Here is a 20790-nt window from a genome sequence, read left to right on the forward strand (position 1 = left end):
ACTTTGCTCGGCAGAGAACCTGCTGCCATTCCACGTCACAACGTACTGAATGCGTTGCGACGTAAATAACAATGGCGGCACGTCCAAATAAAGTTTCAACAAAATTTATTAAACAGGAAATGATGTTTGAAAAATGAATCTCATAGTTATGTTAGTAAAACCAAATCAACAATATAGAGCAAACTTGTCATTACAGTCGCCATTCCTTTTAAGGCAAGATGTCCTACCTGTTTCCACGTATGGCAATTTTTGTTATTTTACAAAAAAGAAAAGAAAAGTAAAATGATCTTTACAAATGAAAAGAGTGCAAGCTACATTGAGTCTATATTAATGGAGTACCCAAAAAGCTTCAGTTTATTGCAGATTCGTGCGGCTTGCTAGTCATTTAAAGGAAGAGTGGTCTTGCCAGGAGGCTAAGTGAGTGCTACACTTGACATTAGTGACGCCTCCACTCAGACCACTCTGCTTGAAAGGCCATTGAGGAAAGTTAATTTCACCTACGCTCGTCCCACGTGTCAATGATTCAAACAAAAAAACGCAAACGAGCACTGCATGTTGAACAACTGAACAAATTGTTTATGTCATGATAGCTGCACTTTAAGTCCATGTAAAATCCTTTACAATCAATATATGTCCGAAATTCAATCAGCTGCGATATACTAAAGGTGAAATTGAACTGAGATTTTATAAATAGCTTCTCTTTTTTCTTCTGGCAACTGCCTGCGTAAAGTCGATGAACAGCCTTCTAAAGTCATGTCATAAATGCCGTTTCATTTTTATAAGTTTTCCTTTATATATATATCCCAGATCAAGACACAAACTATCAGTAAGTGTGGTTCTTAGTAGGATGTAACAATATTAAAAAAAGATCACAATATGAATCTATATATATATATATATATATATATATATATATATATATATATATATATATATATATATATATATATATATGATCATTATCACAATTTTGTGAGGAGGTTGGCGATATAAAAAAAGCTCACAATAATGTGTAAAAACTCAGGATATTGTAAATATAGAAATAAATTTAATTTAATTTAACAAAAGCTCATATTGGGGGGAAAGAGGACAATATTGTGTTTGTGTACATAATAACAGCAGTGACGGAGAAGTTGTCATGTGTTCCTATTGGCTCAGCGGCGCAAAGCATCATGGTCTATGTAGTTCACATTGTTGTGTTTGGCTGAAGCGGACCAAAAGGAATGTTTGGGTTTTTTTGACGGCATTGTTGAAAAATATTTGATGGTATGACTGATTTAGATGAGTGATAAAGTGGCCTAAACATTTCTTATTAAAAGTAAACTGCACTAATAAACTAACCACTCACATTTTTAGTGGATGTGCTGCTTTTAATATTGTGACATGATGACAATGATATTGTGACACTTTTAATATCACGCCACTAATGTTGCATCACTAGTTTTTAGTAAGATTTTTTTTTAATTTAACCGGCCAATTAATTATTTTTTTTCGTGTCATTATGTACAGTGCTCAGTGTAAATGAGTACACCCGCTCTGAAAAGTAACATTCTAAACAATATCGCAATGAATACAAAAACAATTTCCAAAATGTTGACAAGACCAAGTATAATATACATCTGGTTAACTTATAAAATGAAAGTAAGGTTAATAATATGAATTAGATTACACATTTTTCAGTTTTACTCAAATAAGGGTGATGCAAAAATGAGTACACCCCTCAACAAAAATGACTAAATCTAGTACTTGTATGGCCTCCATGATTTTTAATCACAGCACAGCATCTAGGCATGGAATGAACAAGCTGGCAACATTTTGTTGCATCAATCTTTTCCCATTCTTCAAGAATGGCCTATTTAAGAAACTGATGCTCAACTTTCCTCTTTAGAATTCCCCATAGGTGTTCAATTGGGTTCAGATCAGGAAACATACTTGGCCACTGAATCACTTTTACCCGGTTCTTCTTCAGAAATTCAACAGTGGCCTTAGATGTGTGCGTAGGATCATTATCATGTTGAACAAGTGCACGACGACCAAGGGCATGGAGTGATGGCAGCATCTTTTCTTTCAGTATTAAGCAATACAGCTGTGAATTCATGATGCCATTAATGAAATTCAGCTCCCCGACACCAGCAGTACTCATGCAAACCCACGAGGACACTGCCACCACCATGTTTCACTGTAGGCGCTATGCATTTTTCCTTCCTTTCCTCACCACGCCATACAGTTTTGAAGCCATCAGTTAAAAAAAACTTTTATCTTGGTCTCATCACTCCAGAGTACAGAGCCCCAGTAGTCTTCATCTTTGTCAGCATGCGCCCTGTCAAACTCTAGGCGCGCGTTTTTGTGCCTGGGCTTTAGGAGAGGCTTCCTCTGTGGACGGCACCCATGCATGCCATTCCTCTGCAGTGTACGCCGTATTGTGTCACGGGAAATAGTCAGTCCAGTTTGGATAACTGCAGCAAACTTACATGTTACATGTTGATTTTCTTCCACCCTATTTATCAGAAGACGCTACTGTTGAGTTGTTAACATCCGTGAACAACATGGACGTCTCTGTAAGATGGTTGCAGTTCCATCTTTTTTAAATTTTTGTACCACTTTTGCTACAGTATTCTGACTTATAAGTAAAGCAATTTATCTATTATAGATCTTGTGATATTTCTCTTCCAGGTGGTGCCATTCCTAACAGCATTAAATGGGAAACTGTTTTCTTGACACCTGTGTAATGAATTATGAGACTCACCTAGACATTTCTAGTCTAAAATGTTGGCTTTTTTGGCTTTGCTCCAGAGACGTTCTGTGGGGTGTACTCATTTTTGCATCACCCTAATTTGAGTAAAACTAAAATAAAAAAAATCTCAAATTTTTATTATTAACCTTACTTTCATGTTATAAGTTAAACAGATGTTATATAAATTTAGTCTGGTCATCATTTTGGAAATTGTTTTTGACTTCATTGACATATTATTTAAAGTTTTATTTTTTGAAGAGGGTGTACTCATTTATGCTGAGCACTGTATATGTGTGAAGGTTAAAGAGCTCTCTCTTAATTCCTACATACAGTATACTACTGCTATATAGTATTTACTACTTCTAGGCAAATCACCTTTTAGTAGTATTAACTTTAATAGTTACATTTACATTTCTCACATACTGTAGATGAATGTAGCCTACTATTTAGAACTGGCAAATGTTTCTCACACCTGGCAAGTTACAGTGCCGGCATGGTTAGTGTAGCAGATCACAAATCCTCTTTTTAAGTTATTTGTTGGAGCGGATGGGCAAGCTCTTTCCAAATTATCACTGCTAAACAGTTATGTTTGTGTAAAGGTGATCTGAATAATCCAAATCATGGTGTACTGTTTACATTCAAGAAAAGTAATTCAAGATTTAGATTGAGGTGGCCATTTGAACAGGTTTCATCACTTACAAACATTCTTCACTTCCCACAACATTTAGACGTCTTCACAAATTCCCTGAATATAAATCTACAATGTATTTTTGGTTACCGCTTCCCTTTGAAAAAATAATCTCCAGAAAGTTCTGCACTATACATAAGTGTTTAGTTTTCACAATGTCATAAAATCAGGTATCGTTTTTTTTTTGTGTGTGTGAAAAATCTGTATCTACTTACCAGTGTTCGGAAGCACCAGGCGTCCTCCAGGTTGACCAAACACACCAGTGGTCCTCAGTTGCTCTTTACTGGTGCTCAAAGGTCCATTGAAGTTGAGCAGACCTTTTTTGCATCTGTCTATTGAGCTGCAGTAATCCCGGCTCAGGTCCCGTGGAAAGGTCTCAACAGGTTCTTTGGCATGGAACTCGGCCCGCTCCGCCACACCATAGACCATAAACGAGCTCTGCACTTTCACCTTTATGTCTGGCAAGGGGTCAAAAAGCTCTTTGTCTGCACCATCCTGGAAACACAGGGAAGTGCTGTAGGTGCGCCCCACAGTTAAGTCTGGTGGAATAGAGGAGTTGAGAAGCAGTGGGTTTCCTGCAAAGATTAAGATAGATAAAGGTACCCAATCAGCTAAACATGGGAAAACTGAATTGTGTGAATGCTAAGACACAATACTGCATAATGGGTTGAAATGTATTTGGGGCAATAATCAGGTTCAAAAAGTAAAAACCCTGCCACAGTTTGGCTTTAGCACCACGTGCTAACTAGCTAGCTCCCTAGCAGGTAAACAACCACCCGCAAAGCTAGCTAGGGACATGGGGCTAAAGCCAAACTGTGGCAGGGTTTTTACTTTCTGGACCTGAATTTGCCACCTCTGGGAATAAACAAGTAACTTTTTCAGGACAGGGCAGTTTATTGGTTGAGAATATCATCAGAAAGAAATCATTGTTCCAATTGCTGTCCGTGGATGTGATGCCGGTGGTGTATGGTAGCAGAAGCACAACAACAAAACAAATCGTGGCAGATCAGGACATGAAACCACATGAGCTTTTAGGGAGGTGTGTATGAGACTGAGCCGGTGGGTGGCAGAGGGACTACGTCACGGTCTACAAGTGACGTAGCAACTGACTTCTTGACGTAGTAACTGACTTCTTGACGTAGTAACTGACTTCTCGTGTAATGAGAACGTTTTTTGCCCCAAATTCAAGCTTTCAATTAGGGGTGCTTAAAAATCGATTCGGCAATATATTGCGATATTACAGCGCGCAATTCTCGAATCGATTCAATATGCGGCCGAATCGAATCGCCAGGTACTAGGCAATTCACACCCCTACTTTCAATAGACATGCCTAAAATGTCAAAATAATGACCAGGACATGTAGACAGCATTAGTTGACACCAGTTTACACAGTTTATCAGCAGAAAAAAAAGTTGAGTTGGTGCTAAATACACCTTTAAAATGATGAACAGAAACCCCCACTTTTACCACCTCACCTCATGTTCAAAATGTTATCAATTGCAAAGTGTATCCATGGGGAAAAAAATGGAGAAGTGTTATTCTGCCTGATTATGTCAGTAAAAAGTAGCACGTTCAACCAGAAGATCATTATTGCTCTAATTTTGTGTAAACTGCAATATTAACTTTATCTTAACCTACTATTAATCTGACTTGAAGATGCATTGTTGCACTTTGAATTTGCTTTTTAATATACAGCCAATGAAGTTGTCACTAGTCACTATATGTATCATATTTCAGATACATCACGTATCTATTATTAAAATGTAATTAAATCAAATCGGAACTCTGCCCCAAAAAAATAAAAAATAAAATAAATAAATGCTGCTCTCAGTTAATCCATTTCCTGCTCAATGCTCCTAAGTGAGCATATTTTCACACTAACTTGGTTACTTTAGCTTGCTAAGCAGGGCTGTGATGTACAGTACAGTATTAACTAACCAACTTTTATTTCAGATGCATGACAACACATCACTGTATTGACACACATCTTTGAGGAAATTGTATAACACTATAATTAATACTGAAAAAGCTCTCAGATGAGATAACACAAATCAGAAGTATCCGAAATAAAACCAAATAAGATCAACATTTGTTGTTTTAGCAAAAGCTACACCAAACCATAAAATATAAAGAAACAAATATATTGTGAGACATCAAATCATATTTTTATGTAAACATTTCTGGATCCCCTCTTGCAATATTAACCCCCAAAAATCATGTTGACATCCCAATCTCTTCCAAAGATACTCTGCAGTTTAGCAGTCGATCTTGAGCACCAATTGAAATCAAATGTTCAAGCAGGCAATGAGCAAATCTGAGGTAAAGGAACGCAACGCGGACAGAAGGTCCAGGGCTCTGAGCCATGGCTTAAGTGTAAGATTTAATTACCTAGCACACACAGCTTGATCTTCATAATCCATCTGCTGCAGTCAGGTCCTCTGGATACCCGGCTGACCTACTGAAGGACAGCGGGGAGACAGCGGGAGGCCAGGAGGGGTCTAGGTGGCTGCTATTTAAATGAGGGGAGCTCCCGGTGTGCACCCGTGAGCCTGCAGAGCGGTCTTCATCTGTGGTCATTAGATGTGACCATGCTGCCAAGCAAGGTGCCGAGTGCACCACATCGATCTGGCAGACTCAGACACATGTGCTGCCCCCCCTGCCCCCTGCCAAAATAGCTGTGAGTCCTTGATGCACAGCTGTCACCTAGCAAGGGGTAAGGGCAAGTCTAATGTTGGTTTATATTCATGAAAATCATCAATTATCGATGATTTGGGATTTTGAGGTGTTTTTTTGCTTCAAAGACTGGAAAAAAATGTTCAATAGTAATTTGTATTTTATTAGTAGATAATTGATTATCGTTGATTATTCTTTCATGTTCAATCTTGATATGAAGCTATTTCTGTGTTTCTTTTTACAGGTTTTTTTCCTGGCTCAAATTGAGGCAGAGGTGGTATCACCCTAACTATGATTGGTGACTACCGATACCAGGTATCGGTGCCAATACCAGTCTTATTTTAAAGTATCTGTACTTACGGCGGTAACCAATACCGCGGCCGTTTTATGATCAGGGACAAGAAATAAGAAATTCCATCAATACAAAGATGCCATTAACTTCATGCAACTTTAAGGAAATATCATATATTGGGATGTATAGGTATTTCTTTAAGATCATCTGTGATTTATGGGTGGGGAATTTTATTCACTAGTGGTATCGATATTTGGTATCAGTAGTGGTGGCTACTCAAGAGTTGCGTATCGGTCGGGAAAAAAGTGATCCAACATCCCTAATCCTGACCATGCGCCATGATGTGCATTTATTCTGTAAATCCAACTGACTTGCTTTAATTTTTTACAGGCAACATATAATAATTAATTTTTTTAATAATAAGAATATGACTATTATCATGTTAAATAATTCATTCTTTATCAGTCACTTCGGCTGTAGGTGGTGAGCAAATGGTGGAGGTGGCCGCCTCTGAATTTTGTATACAGGAAAAACGCTGTTTTTAGTGTACAATTTCAGTATTTGCGGCGATCTAGGGTCATCATTATCATGCTTTCTAGAGCAGGGTTTGAAAAAAATTGAATAATCGATATTTAATGGATTTTCCTTTTATAGCTTGATAGATTCATAAACTCATGAATTGATTAATTTAATATCTATTTTCCCCATAAATTCATAAGAAAATTTAATTTTGAAGGCCTTTTTGTGTATCTTACTATTTTCTAGAAATTTACTGTTCACATGAATTTAAAACCCCCGTTACAGTGATACTATCCTGGCGTCCACTATAACAAATGAAAACATGTTCTTATGAAAAGAGTCAAAATCAGTACAAAATAAATAAATAAATTACCAAGCAGAAAAAAAATGCGTATCTGAAGGGGTTAAAAGTATTTTTTTACATTTATGAAAGAAATATTATTGTACTTTAAGAAAATTCTGAATCTTTTATATTTATAAATATTGAATAAGAATTATGAAAATATTTTCATCTCATCCTTGCTGATGTCAATGTTTGTGTAAACACGTGTTACTTTCATTAATAAACTAAAAAGTTACTGCCTCCGCAAAATTTAATTTGGAATTTAATGTTTGTGCAGTTTTTATCATGTCCTTAAATTTTAAGAAAAATTGATGTTCCATAAATAATCAATATCGGATCGAAGTGAAGTGAATCAAATTGAATCGTAAAAAATCGAAATTGAATTTACCGTAACTGAACTCTTGTGAATCGAAATCGAGTCAATTCAGCAAATTAGAATCAATACTCAGCAGTGATGTCTGGTCAGTGCTGGATTTCACTTTCCTTTCTTTTCTTTGATCCTTCATCGGGTCTCCTGACAACCTCACGACTCTAGCTGGATTCTGACGTATTCGGTTTAGGTGAACGGTAAGGGATTTTTAATAGGTTTTACGTGAATTAATGAGTACACACTCACATGCACGCACACATGCACACCCACACCCACATATACTCACGCACATACAAAAAAAAAGAATCAATACTCAGCCCTAATATTTCTGAGAGTGTTTGAATAATACATGTATAATGCTATGGAAGCGTATTACATTCACTTGGAAAAAAAACAACAACTGTTTTTCTGACTAATTATTTTGGGGAGCTTTGTTTTTTGTGTAATTATTGTTTTTTTCTGGTGATTTTTTTTCAGTTTTACTACATATTTTTTCCGTCATAAAATAAATTCATAATGTCATAAAAGTTACCCCCCCCCAAAAAAGCTACCCGAAAAAATTTGAAAAACAGTTGTTGTTTTTTCAAGTGAATGCAATGCACTTCCATATAATGCATGTAAAAAATGAGACAATATGATACAGAAGAACCTATTCTGTATTTCTATTCCATAAAAAACTGACACTTCATGCAAACTTAAACAATGCATGTATAATTTCTAAGAAGTCTATGTTGGCACTGGCATATTCCACTCACCCTGCCAGAGCTGCAGTCAAGTGGACATTAGCTCTCTATAGCTGACATTCGATCAGAGCTGAATTTCTCCCCTCCGGTCAAGTGGAGACCAATCTGATTATCGCTTGCGTGTGCATCTTTAAGAACGCCGCGGCGAAAATGGAATGGCAGTGGTGGGACGAGAGAAGTAAATGAAATGTACCTCAGGTTGAATACCTTGAGGGATAGATTTGGAATTGAGCTTCTGATTAAAAATCACTCACAGGGTGAAATAATGTGCAGAGACAGGTTTAGGTCCAAAGACTCATTCAGCACCAGGACCTGTTGTAAGCAGTCTTATCTGAGGGGGCAGTCAGAAATGTCGAGTTTTGTGGCTGAGCAACATATTAGCAAGAGGCTAATAAATAGCCAAAAGCCGACTGTCACTCCCATCATGCCCTCATCGAAACCTGTCTACCTTTTCCGTTTCTCTTCTTTTCTTTTTCTAAACTGGCCACCTGATGCTTTCCTTTCAGTTGTACTTTTGATACATCATCTTCATTTAATTAAGTCTGGTCATCATACCCTGCTAACACCGTCCGTTCACCATTCACAATCAACCGCAGTCACGTGACATAAACAAGTTTTTCTATCCCTAGCCTCCTCCCTCTCTGCAGTCGCAAATTGACAACCTGCGGGCTCCCCCCTCCCACTTGCCTCCGCAGCAAGTTGACATTACCATGAGGGTGCAACGCCGCGCCTACTCCACATCTCAACACGAAAATGTGCGGCAATAGAAAACTAGCGTTTTTTTTTAATTTTATAATTTTTCATTTTATTTTTTTTATTTTATTTTTTTAGAGCGCCTTCACATTGACTGCGCCCTGGGCGGTCGGCCATATTGCCCATAGCAAAATAGCTACATAGCTACGCGTATATTAAAAATGTGATTTCTCAACTTCTGATTTGAGGGGGTAAGACATTAATTTGAGGGAGCGGTGCCCCCTCTTGCCTCTGCGTGTAGCAGCCCTCTGCCTTATATTTGCTCTAATAGCAAAGAGCCATCCAAAAGCATTTAGGGACTGTTCAAAATATTTTAGCTTTTAAATAAAGCTCCTTGTTTCCACTTAATTAATGCTGTTTGATTTTTTGTTTTTCAGGTGCATTCAAGGTGCATTTTGATGGCAGAAAGAGGCTTTTAGGAAATGCATTAACAACATTCTCCAGTGCAAACTTGGCTTTTAATAAGAGAAAATGTGGAAGCATGCCACATTTGGCCTAGCTGATGGAGTAGAAAATGGAAAGGAGTGATTGTGGCCAGTGGAGGGCACAGCAGGCAGGCTCTGGGGGGAGCTGGCCTATTTAAATAGGATTGATGACCTGCTGAATGTGGACCTGGGGCACATCACCTCCCACACTAAGCTCACTTCCCCCCTCAGATGTTAGCGATTCCATGCGTAAGGGTGCAATGCCCATTTCCACCATGCCTATCTCATGCTTTGACCCAGAAGTGTCAGGTACAGTATGCCTCTGAATAGTGTCATTCATCCACATCATTTCATTCGCAAGAGACCGAATCGACAATCACAGCTGGACTGTTCTGGTAGCCTTAGGTGATAGACAGTATTATGGAGCAGTATTTTTATTTTGCATATGCATTATAGCGATTTCTATGCATCCCAGAATAGTGATACCATTTATGATTGGGGGTATTGACTTAGACGAGGTGAACATGATTAATTATAAGGTGTACATAGAGGGGAGCGGGGGCTGGTGGGGTTCCTGGCGGGCCTGCAGTGCCCCGTCCTGCTGCGTTGGGTTGGGGGCACGGGCCGCGTTGGGGTGGGGGGGGCGCCCCTGCTCCTGGGTTTGCTCTCCGGCCGGTGGCCCCTGCGGGGCCCGGGGGTTGTCCTTTGGCGCTGCCGCGGCCTGGGGGGCCCTGAGGTGTTGCACTTGCTCTGTCCTGGCGGGGGTCGACGGGTCCCCTCTTTGGTGGAGATTTTCATGCATGCCAGATCCACCACACCAGCATCTATCGAAACTCAGACACAATCTTCCTCAGGTCATTGAATCGGTGGAGGCTGGTGTCTGCGGATCTCACTCTGCTTCGTCTGTCCTTCCTTCCTTTCCTCAGTCTCTCCTTTGGTCTCTTGACGTCTCCCTGATTTGTTGAAATTTAGATGTCTCTGGGGCTGGTGAAGGACTCTGGTTGGTGGCCTGGTGGGTGGTGTCTGGTCGGTGCTGGATTTCACTTTCCTTTCTTTTCTTTGGTTCTTCCTCGGGTTTCCTGACGGCCTCACGACTCTGGCTGGAAGTGTTCGGTTTAGGTGAACGGTATGGGATTTTTTTTCCAATAGGTTTTAGGTGAACTAATGAATACACACTCACTCACACGCACGCACATACGCACATACACATAATCACCCACATACAAAAAAAATAATAAATATATATATATATATAAAAAATTTTTAAAAAGGAGAGCAATGATGATGACATGTCAAATCGGTAAAATTACCGAATGAACAATACTTCTCTCCAGAAAAAAACCAAAAAGGTGTACATAGACTACGTTTACATGCAGCCATTAATAAGGATGTAACGATAGCGGCAATATTGTGATATCGCGATATTGAAACTGCACAATATCGTCGTCGTCATGTCACGATATTAAAAGCAGCACATCTGTTAAAAATGTCAAGTTGATTTACATTTGTACAGTTCTAGCACCCTCTGGTGGTTAGTTTTTCAGTGCAGTTTAATTTTCATACGGAATGTTTTGGCCCTTCTATGTTTAAAATCCAAATGCTTGTGAATCGAGTCAATATGTGGAGGAACTCAATGTGTATGTGCATTAGCAAGTAAGTGTCACAATATTAAGTGATATTAGGGATTGAATGTTGTTTATGTGAATTGCTGACATGTACAAACGCACAATATTGTGCTTTTTTTTAGTATGAGCTCTCTTTTTTTTACAATATCGTGACATTTTTTAATATCGCCATCCTTTCCATAATATCATAATAATTATTCTACTGTGAGGTTCATATCATGATATCGTATTGCGATGTTTAGATATTGTTACATCCTTAGTCATGAATAATATTTGGGTTTTGAAAGGCCGTGTACATACACAAAAAACAGAATATGCTCTCTTTGGGGGTTTTATAAAATTGGATAAACGCCCTGGGTAACTCCTTTTCCAAAACTGAACACTTTGCATATCGGGGTATCTCAATTGAATGGAATGTTCATTTGTGTTCTGGACATGCTCTACTTGCAAGCAATCTTGGTCTACAGTACAGGAAAATACATGCATGCATGGCAGCCATCTTATGTTGCCACTCACTAAGCGAGCCTAACTTGACTACGCTGATGTCGCAGTGGTGTTTTTTTCACGTTAATTTCTGTCTCCACAGCAAAAATATCACTGTGTGCGTATATACACATACGTGTGCGTGTCTATACAAGTCTGTGTGTCTAGTGTATAACCCACAGGAACTACACATGCCGAAGTAAACAAACATGGAGAAACTCAGATGCAGCACAGCAGCAGACTTTTGGAGCATGCAGGAAATGACAACTTTATTAGTTATGGTGAGTGACATGAATATAATGTCTTATGTTGACCTTGGAAAGTTAACTAATTCACTTATAGCCATTTTCACTGAAGCAACCCCCTCCGCTCCCGGTTGTTTTATTGGAGTTTGACTGATTTTGCAAGGCCCACAGAATATTGTGTTCTATTGTTATAAAAAACATAGAACCTACCAAAAGAAAGATTAGAATCTCTTCTTTCATCAGGAAAAAAAGTTTATTTGTATCTGTTTCAGTTTTGCAGCAATTAGTATTAGAATATAGCTAAGTTTCATCATTATTCACATTCCTGTTGCTAACATTGGCAAAAAGAGCTTGTTGCAACATAGCTGATCTCTTATACTCTGCTGTCATCTGCTGGCCATCTTTTGTAATAACTAAAATTGCTTTAAGCCACCTCTTCATATCTGAAGCTGCATCAAAGCCTTCTGTTTGCTCTTGAATTAAAAACAAAATAATCATAAAAAACGTATAAATACGTTTTGGGGAGTGAAAAACAAAGTATTAAAAACATATTTACACGTTTTTGGGTTTGAATGAGTTAATGACGTTGCGGTTTCGATTGGGATATATACGTACCTCTGTCGCTCACACATTATCTCAAATGTTTCAGAAACTGGAATTTTGCCCTTAACCTGAATATTGACTGCATGATTGTAAACATAGTCATAGTTGGGTTACTACAGCAACACTATGTGCAAGCCTGTTTGGATAAGAGGTAAAACATCTTCTAAAACAAGCGAAACACTCCAGGTGTAATCGAGTCAAGAATGTCAGGTACAGTAACACAAATGTCTGTCGCAGTGCTTGATCGGACATCAGCAGTCGCTTCTCTCACATGCTTTATTGCTGTCCGCAACAAAAATACAGCTGATGTTAACTGTCTCAAATGCCACACATTTATCCATCAATAGTTTGTCCCAGTGCAATCCAATGGAAGAGATTGGTTGCCTCTCTACCGAATGTGTGGTCTGTGTGGGACAGTTTGGCATGGGGCATGCATCGCTCTGAAATTGATTACCTCCCATTACACAATAACAGGGGAACAGATATGTCAAAATGGGTTCTTTCACTGATTATGGAAGTATGAATCCAAAACAGATTGAGGGAGGCTTACACAGCACACTGCTCAATGCAGATAAATGCCATCAATCATGAGCGAGGCTCTGCAACAGAGGTCTTTGATGATGATGATGCTTTCTTTGGCTTTGGAGCAGCTGTCTCATGTCAGTGCAAAGCTGAAGGTACACTTCAGAAGAAGAATATTCAGGTACATCACTGTGCCATTGTTACCTTTAGATAGTATTCACTGACCTCATGGGATCGCGAGTCCGCCTCTCATGGTGGGTCAACTTTCCAGCAGACTCAGCTGTGTTTCAACTGTGTTTACACCGAATGTTCTTTTGTTATTGATGAATGTCACCCCCAGCTTCCTCTAACGTTACTTGTGTAAGCAAGACGTATAGCTCAATACTCCTTGCAGAATCTCTGGTCATTTTTAAACCAAGTTAGCCAGTTCCCCGATCACGCTAGCTACTAGTGCTAGCATGTTACAACAAAAACAATATTCATTACTTATTTTTCGTACACTTGAACAACAACTTCAACTTTTGGGCTGCTGGGAAAGGAAAATAAGAGACCTTAAGGAGGGTATTTAGAGAGATCTCAAAATTGAACATGTTGACCACCAAATCTATTTTTACGCAGAGCTAGGCACGGCTAGCGCCTCACATATATGACGATCGCATTATGGTAAAAGCATTTTTACCATCTTACAATGACACTTACCTTAATCAAAATGGTCAGAACATTTTCAATTCCAGACACTTCTTTGTCTGTTCCCATTCGACATTCCATGAACTCATGAACAGCACACAATGCGGAGCAAATGACGTCATACAGATCTAGAAACTTCGTTTCACATCTTTGTTTGCCCTATTTTTGCACCCGTGAATGGCACATGTGTGCATCATTGTGGTTTGTGAAAATCTGGAATGAATGAACAAATGAATGAATCAAAGTAACTAGCATTTGCTTGTGTTGTCTCGCTGGCCTCAATTGTTTACCACAAAATTGTCTGACCCGCCAAATGGCTGCCGGGTCGCTAGGTGGGGGTCGATGACGCCAAGTGAATACTGTGTACCCTTAACCGTACTCCTGGGAACATACAAATATGTACATTTGAATACAATAATTAGCCTTGTGTCACACAAGTCTAGATTGCATTTTGGGGCATAATATATTGAACCCGACAACACCACTTGTTCTGACAGTGTTCGCTCACCTTGTCTGGTGGTCTTGAAGTTGAAAGACTGGAACCCTCCGGCAAGCGCAGACGAATCAATGACATCTACGCCGTACTCACTCTGGTTCTTCCTGTACAGCATGATGGCCACGACCAGTATGCCCACAGCAATAATACCAGCTCCCAAGCCGGAGTACAGAGCCACGTCATTGGAACTGTCCATACCTAGCACACACACACAAATAGCAGTTGAGACAAACTTTTCTCTTGCAAAGGTAAATTGCATGTACAAGTTATAGTATATTAGAGAAGCTGTAGAATGGGAAAAGAATGACAAGGTGGAGCAAACCCAATTGATTTTGCAGCACAGCTGCTTCAATTTTAATTTGTTGCATGCCATACTGAATCAGCTAACATGGAATATGATAAGCCCAAAACCCTTGAGACCCACTGGTTTAGACCCAATACCGATATATATGTAACTAGAAAGGTAATTAGAGCTAATGCGGTTAGATGCAAAGGAATATAAAAGTTGGATGAATACAATATAGTGCTCACATATAAGCTTAATGTAACCACTACTCCATTGTTCAAGAAATGACTAGTCATACAGTAAATTTTACTCTAATGAAATCAGTCAAGCTAACACCTAACAATTGAACGGCTTAGTCAGGCAAACTCCTGCAAGTGATTGAAAGACACGGGGAGGAGGACAGCCCTGCAAATTGGTCAATTTAGCTTGTTTGCAAAAAAATTAAAGCCGATTAAACCACTACAACATAACACATGTCCACTTGTCACAACCAATACATCTCCCAGCTTAAAGTAGAAACACAGCTGTGATGTTGTGGCTGTCATAAAGTCAGAGCACTGAAAAATGATAGAATACGTAATGAGCACCTGCTGGCTTTGAACTAAGATGCTCAGATCAAGGCGAACTAAATGGTGGCAATTTGTTTCTCATTTCATCATTAAGAAATCAATGCAGTACAGCAATATTCCGACACTAGCCTGTGAATTCTGTGAAATACTGCTGGAAGTTGGTAAGATAAAGAAAATAAAAAAAAGAAATCCGCTGGGAACTCACTTTGAGGTTTAACGTCATGTAGCAGCTTTCGATCTGCAAAGACAGAGAGGTGGAATAAGATGAAGAGGGAAAGTGGTGATTAAAGTCCAAGTCTCTAAGAAGTGACTAGTTTAGTGAAGTTACTCTGACAGTTGAGTTCACAGACGATGCTTTCTCCTTGCATCAGAGATGAAACTGGTGAAAGTCCAATGTTTACAATTGCCTCAGATGGGGTAACTCAAGTCCAAAAACTAGTTTGGATCATCTAAGACAGGCGGTTAGTTGCATATACTGCATACACAATTCAGTTGAAAAAGTATTCCAGGACAGTCCTTTATTCTTATTCTTATTATATACGAAACAAGCAAAATTAAGAAAATGGTTACGGACTACACTAGTTCGTATAACCGAAAGAGGCACACAGGTTTGCCCAACATGTCTACATGTGGGCTTTTGTGAATTGTCATTCAACCATTTTCTGGTTGGCTCCGAAAGTGCAGGCCTGGTTTATACAGCTCAGTCACTCCCTGTACAATTGAAACAGGGACTTGGCTCATATTGCTGACACTAAGTCAAACTCATTTTCTGGCATTGGACACCACCAATGTTGGACTCATTGAAAAAAAACAAACATCTTACAGCCTGCAGGATGAGTGCTGTTCAGAGGTAGGTAGAGTAGCCAAAAAATGTATTCAAGTAAGAGTAGTGTTACTTCAGAATAATATTACTCAAGTATAAGTAAAAAGTAGTCATTAAAAAAAATCACTCAAGTACAAGTAAAAAAGTATTCACTGAAAAGAATACTCAAGTACTCAGCATAAAGTCTGATTTATTTTTAACTCATTCACTCCCAGCCATTTTCACTAACCCCCTTCGCTCCCAGCTATTTTACTGGACTTTGACTGATATTGCAAGGTCCACAGAATATTCAGTTCTATTTCTATAAAAACATGGAACCTACCAAAAGAAAGATTTTAGTCTCTTCATTTATCAGGAAAAAAAAGTATACTTGTATCTGTTTCGGTTTTGCAGCAATTATCATTAGAATATACCTATGTTTCATCATTATTCACAAACACTGGCAAAAAGAGCTTGTTGCAACATGGCGCTGTCTTTCTTATACTCTGCTGCCACCTGCTGGCTGTTTTTCTGTAGTAACTAGTACTACCATTGTTTTAACGACCCTTTCATGTCAGAAGCTGTATCAAAGCCTTCTGTATGCTCTAGCATGAAAAAAAAAACATTTAACAAAAAAAATATAAATATGTTTTTGGGAGTGCAGGACATTATTGAAAAACATATTTATTTATTTTTCTGAGAAAAATAAAAGCTTTAATACATTTTTGGGTTTGAATGAGTTAAAAACAATGTCATCAGACAGACAAAGCATAACATTATGTGAAAATTCTGGCATTTTCAAATTATAAAATAAAAAAATATATAAAACAACAGAGCAAGCAGACACGTTAGCCCAGGCATGCACATTCCATTCACAAATTGTGACGTAACTTGACGCTGCCTTCCAGTCTAATCACCATAAGTAGCAGTTTCTTAAAGCGAAAGCACTAAGATGTCATCAGTTGACTTTTTCGGCTTCTCACCATGCCTGCCAGTCCTCAACCAGGGCTGCATTTCCTGTATTTACGCAATGTGTCCACGGAAATGATCCCACACAGTCAGTCAAACGGAACGCTTACCAAAGTCGCACAACAACATTTACAGATTTTGGAACTTGGTGCACACAAAAGGCACATTTCATTATTAGGCGCGCTGTCGATTATTGAGAAATTTTAAGACTTTTAAGTGTGCCTTATGGCCATAAAAATATGGTAAATCTAATGTATGAAATGGGAATAATGACTCCAGTGAAGCCCAATGTAGTGGAGTAAGAGTTGCGTTTCTTCCTCACACATCTACTCAAGTAAATGTAACGGAGTAAATATAACTCGCTACTACCCACCTCTGATGCTGAGATTATTATTATGTCAACATGGTTTTACCCAACACTTATTTCCAATCAAGTCTGAAAATTTGCCTGGAGTGCGTAGGAAGATGATGATGATGATGACAATGATGATAATGACTGGAGAGATGATAGAAGATAACAGCTGATCAGGCAGAGCAGAGCAGTGAGAAAGGGCTTACTCTGAATACATTGTCCATCTGTGCAATTGTCATTGGCCTCTGAGCTCCCTTCACACATCTTGCCTCTGTGTTTGGGTGCTGGGGAGTTGCACTCTCGACTTCGCTGTCTGTCACACTGGCTGTTGCATATGGTCCATTCACTCCATAGATCCCAGCCTCCATCGACTGCAACACAAGGACATTCATGATCACCCAACACAGCAGCGCAAAACTTGAGTTTTCCGGGTATTCTACAGCAGTACATGAACACAAAGGCAGCTCAAACACGTCACCAGGGAGTCATTTTCTGCCCAAATTAACTAGTAGCATGTATCTTGTTTTCTGGATCATCACGCTCATGACGCACGGGTCATTGCAATATGGCTTCATGTGTTTTCTAAATGCATGGACTGCGTTTCAAATGTGTTTTTGAATGGAATTGAGGTTACACTATTATTTAAAGTCTTATACTTGTACAATGTGGGTAGGCCTAAGAATTTTTGGTAGATTTGGAAAGACATGCAGGACAAACATAGTAGCTCAAAAACATAAAAAATCAGAGTAAGTTGATTTTTGTGAAAATGCACCAAATGAGCCCTTGCACTTAACTCATTCACTCCCAGCCATTTTCAGAGAAACAATCACCTTCGCTCCCGGCTGTTTTACTGGATTTTGACTGATTTTGCAAGACCCACAGAATATTGTGTTCCATTGCTATAAAAACATGGAACCTACCAAAAGAAAGATTTGACTCTCTTCTTTCATCAGGAAAGAGCTTGTTGCAACATGGCCCTGGTTGATTTCTTATACTCTGCTGCCACCTGCTGGCCGTTTTTGTAATATTTACCATTGCTTTACGTGTTCTCTTCAGTTCAGAGGCTGCATCAAAGCCTGCTGTATGCTCTAGCATAAAAAAAAACATTCAAAAAACATATAAATACGTTTTGGGGACCATGGCAATCTTTAACTCTTTAAATCTGTGTGCCAGATTCGGGTACACTGCAACCCGACCGTATAGCGCCACCAACGGGAATTCCTGAAAACTATGTTTTTAATGGAAATTGGCAGAGTATCGTCTTGGTCAGATGCCCTGTCAGTATCAAGCAGATCATCTATTGTAATGACTAACTATGGCCATTAGACGGCAGTGACGACTCTCTTTTGGACAAACTTAGTTTGATCCAATAGTTGTAAAAGAGAGGCGGAGCGAGGAAGTTGAGGAGATCATGGTGGAGGAAGGAAAAACCACACACGGTACAAGCAGCTAATGCTGCAGCACTGTTAAAAAAAAAAGAGCTCTACCAGTGTTGCCACAAAAGACAACACTGATGAAAATGATTCAGAAGTTGAAGCATTGACGTGGCGGGTTCGTCCACGTGAGAAAGCGTCACAAGCTAACGCGTCACAAGCTAATCCCCACGGTGAGCCAACCATTTCGGCACAGCCCGGCTCGTCATCGGATGGCGACAAGTACTACTCCGAATCAGACACAGGTTCATCGGAGGAATGGAACCAATCAGGATGTGAGGAATCGGATTCGGACAGCAAATCATCCTCTGATCTCTCAGAATCTGCAAAAGTAAGCGCTAACTTGCTATGAGCTAACTAACTTTTAGTATTTCGCCTAGTGTTTGTGTAGAGGTGATAACAGATTGTATAAATGTGCTGATGTACACTATAACACAACTGCTGCCTAAACTACTGTTAATGTATAATTCACAGATCGTCCATCTTGCTTCAAACGTCTGCCCACTGCAGCTTCTCGAGCAAAGAGAGTTAAAAAAAATAATAATACAACTTTACAATACAGCAATGCAATATAAAACAAATAAAAACATTTTCAAGGTAATTGTACATATTTCTGTTATTTACAGCACAGAGAGGATGAGCCAGGAGTATTGTTCCCACCAGATCCAAGAAGAAAGGTAAAAAATATATATACACAGTATTATCATCACACTGCTGCAAAATAACTAATTACAATATATCTATATGATCATTTAAATTTGTGTTTGCAGATCATCGCACAACAAATGCTGAATGGCAAGCGGGCTGGAAACCAACAGTATTTCCATTCACAGCCACCCAAAGGGCCCTGCAGAAAGCCTGGAGTCTACACTGCCAGCCGACTTCCTGGAGCTGTATCTGACAGACGAACTTCTCCAACACATTGTTGATCAGACAAACAAGTATGCACGCCAGCATATGCAGGTACAGACTCAGAGTCTGCCACACAGCAGGAGTCATTCCTGGAAGCTTGTGTCCATCCCAGAACTTTAAAAAAATGTGGGGACTTTTGTTTCTGACTGGCTACATAAATAAGGCAAGTATTGATATGTACTGGACAAAGGATGAGATCGAGACCACACACTTTTTTAGCCAAGTGATGTCAAGGAACAAATACCAGCTCATCTTGAGTTTTCTGCACTTCAATGACAATGATCATGACATGATCCAAATGACAAATTGTACAAAGTCCGCCTTGTATTCACCTACATTGTGAACAAATTCAAGAAGCTGTATCAACCCGGGAAGAACATATGCATAGATGAAGGAATGATGAGTTTTCGGGGGCGCTTGTCATCCAAAGTCTACAACCCACAGAAGCCGGTGAAGTACGGTGTACCGTACATACTGTGTGACTCACAAAGCGGTTATTGTTTCAACATGCTACCTTACGTTGGTACAAGCTCTCCCCTCATGGATACAGTATTCATACTACTTGATTGTCTGCCAGGTAATGGGTACACATTGTATATGGACACTTTTTACAATTCGATTCAGCTCTGTGAACGTTTACTAGCAGCAGGTACAAATGTATGTGGAACACTGCGTAAGAACAGGGGTGAACCCATTGACATTACCGAGGGAACAAAGACTGGTCTTGGGTTGGGGGAAAACTGGCGCGGTACAACGACAAGGTTTTGGTATTAGCCTGGCAGGATAAACGCTTGATGAGAATAGTGACAACCTGCCACCAAGATGAAATGCGGATGGTGGACGTGTGGGAGAAGACACAACAAAAAATACTTCCTTCTGACAAACCAGCATGTGTTGTGGCATACAATGCCTCCATGAAGGGAGTCGACAAATTGGACCAAAATATCTCTTACCGTCCATTCACACGAAAGACATTGAAGTGGCATAAGAAATTTGTTGTGTACATAGTTCAACTGTGCATGTACAATGCATACATCATTTACAGGACAAAAAAATCCAGGCAAGTGCAATCACTATTTGTAGTTCGTCCGGCAGGTAGGGAAACCGTGGGTGATACAGAAACATGTGAGGGAGGAGGGGGAAGGAGAAGATGTGGGACTCGAAGGGCATGAAGACTTGGAGGAAATCGGAAAGAGCAGCAGGTCACCAATTCATGATCCTAAAAGTCGACCCGATGGCAAATTGGCAAAACATGTGCTGGATTAC

The 20790-nt window shown here is 39.5% G+C and overlaps 1 protein-coding gene across 4 annotated transcripts in view; it reads right to left on the bottom strand.

The window, feature by feature from the left end:
• unc5db (unc-5 netrin receptor Db) overlaps positions 1–20790 on the bottom strand; it is a 309582-nt gene that overhangs the window by 86117 nt on the left and 202675 nt on the right. For 3 of the 4 annotated variants that reach the window (XM_077561283.1, XM_077561280.1, XM_077561282.1), the window contains 4 exons: positions 17386–17550; positions 15262–15294; positions 14214–14399; positions 3638–3997 (listed from right to left, as the gene is read on the bottom strand). In XM_077561283.1, coding sequence (XP_077417409.1) covers positions 3638–3997; positions 14214–14399; positions 15262–15294; positions 17386–17550 — 744 coding nt within the window. The remainder of the gene's footprint in view (positions 1–3637; positions 3998–14213; positions 14400–15261; positions 15295–17385; positions 17551–20790) is intronic. The other variant, XM_077561281.1, reaches the window with a different exon arrangement.

Source organism: Vanacampus margaritifer, chromosome 3 (genome assembly GCF_051991255.1).
Source record: "Vanacampus margaritifer isolate UIUO_Vmar chromosome 3, RoL_Vmar_1.0, whole genome shotgun sequence".
In the NCBI taxonomy this organism is placed as follows: domain Eukaryota; kingdom Metazoa; phylum Chordata; class Actinopteri; order Syngnathiformes; family Syngnathidae; genus Vanacampus; species Vanacampus margaritifer.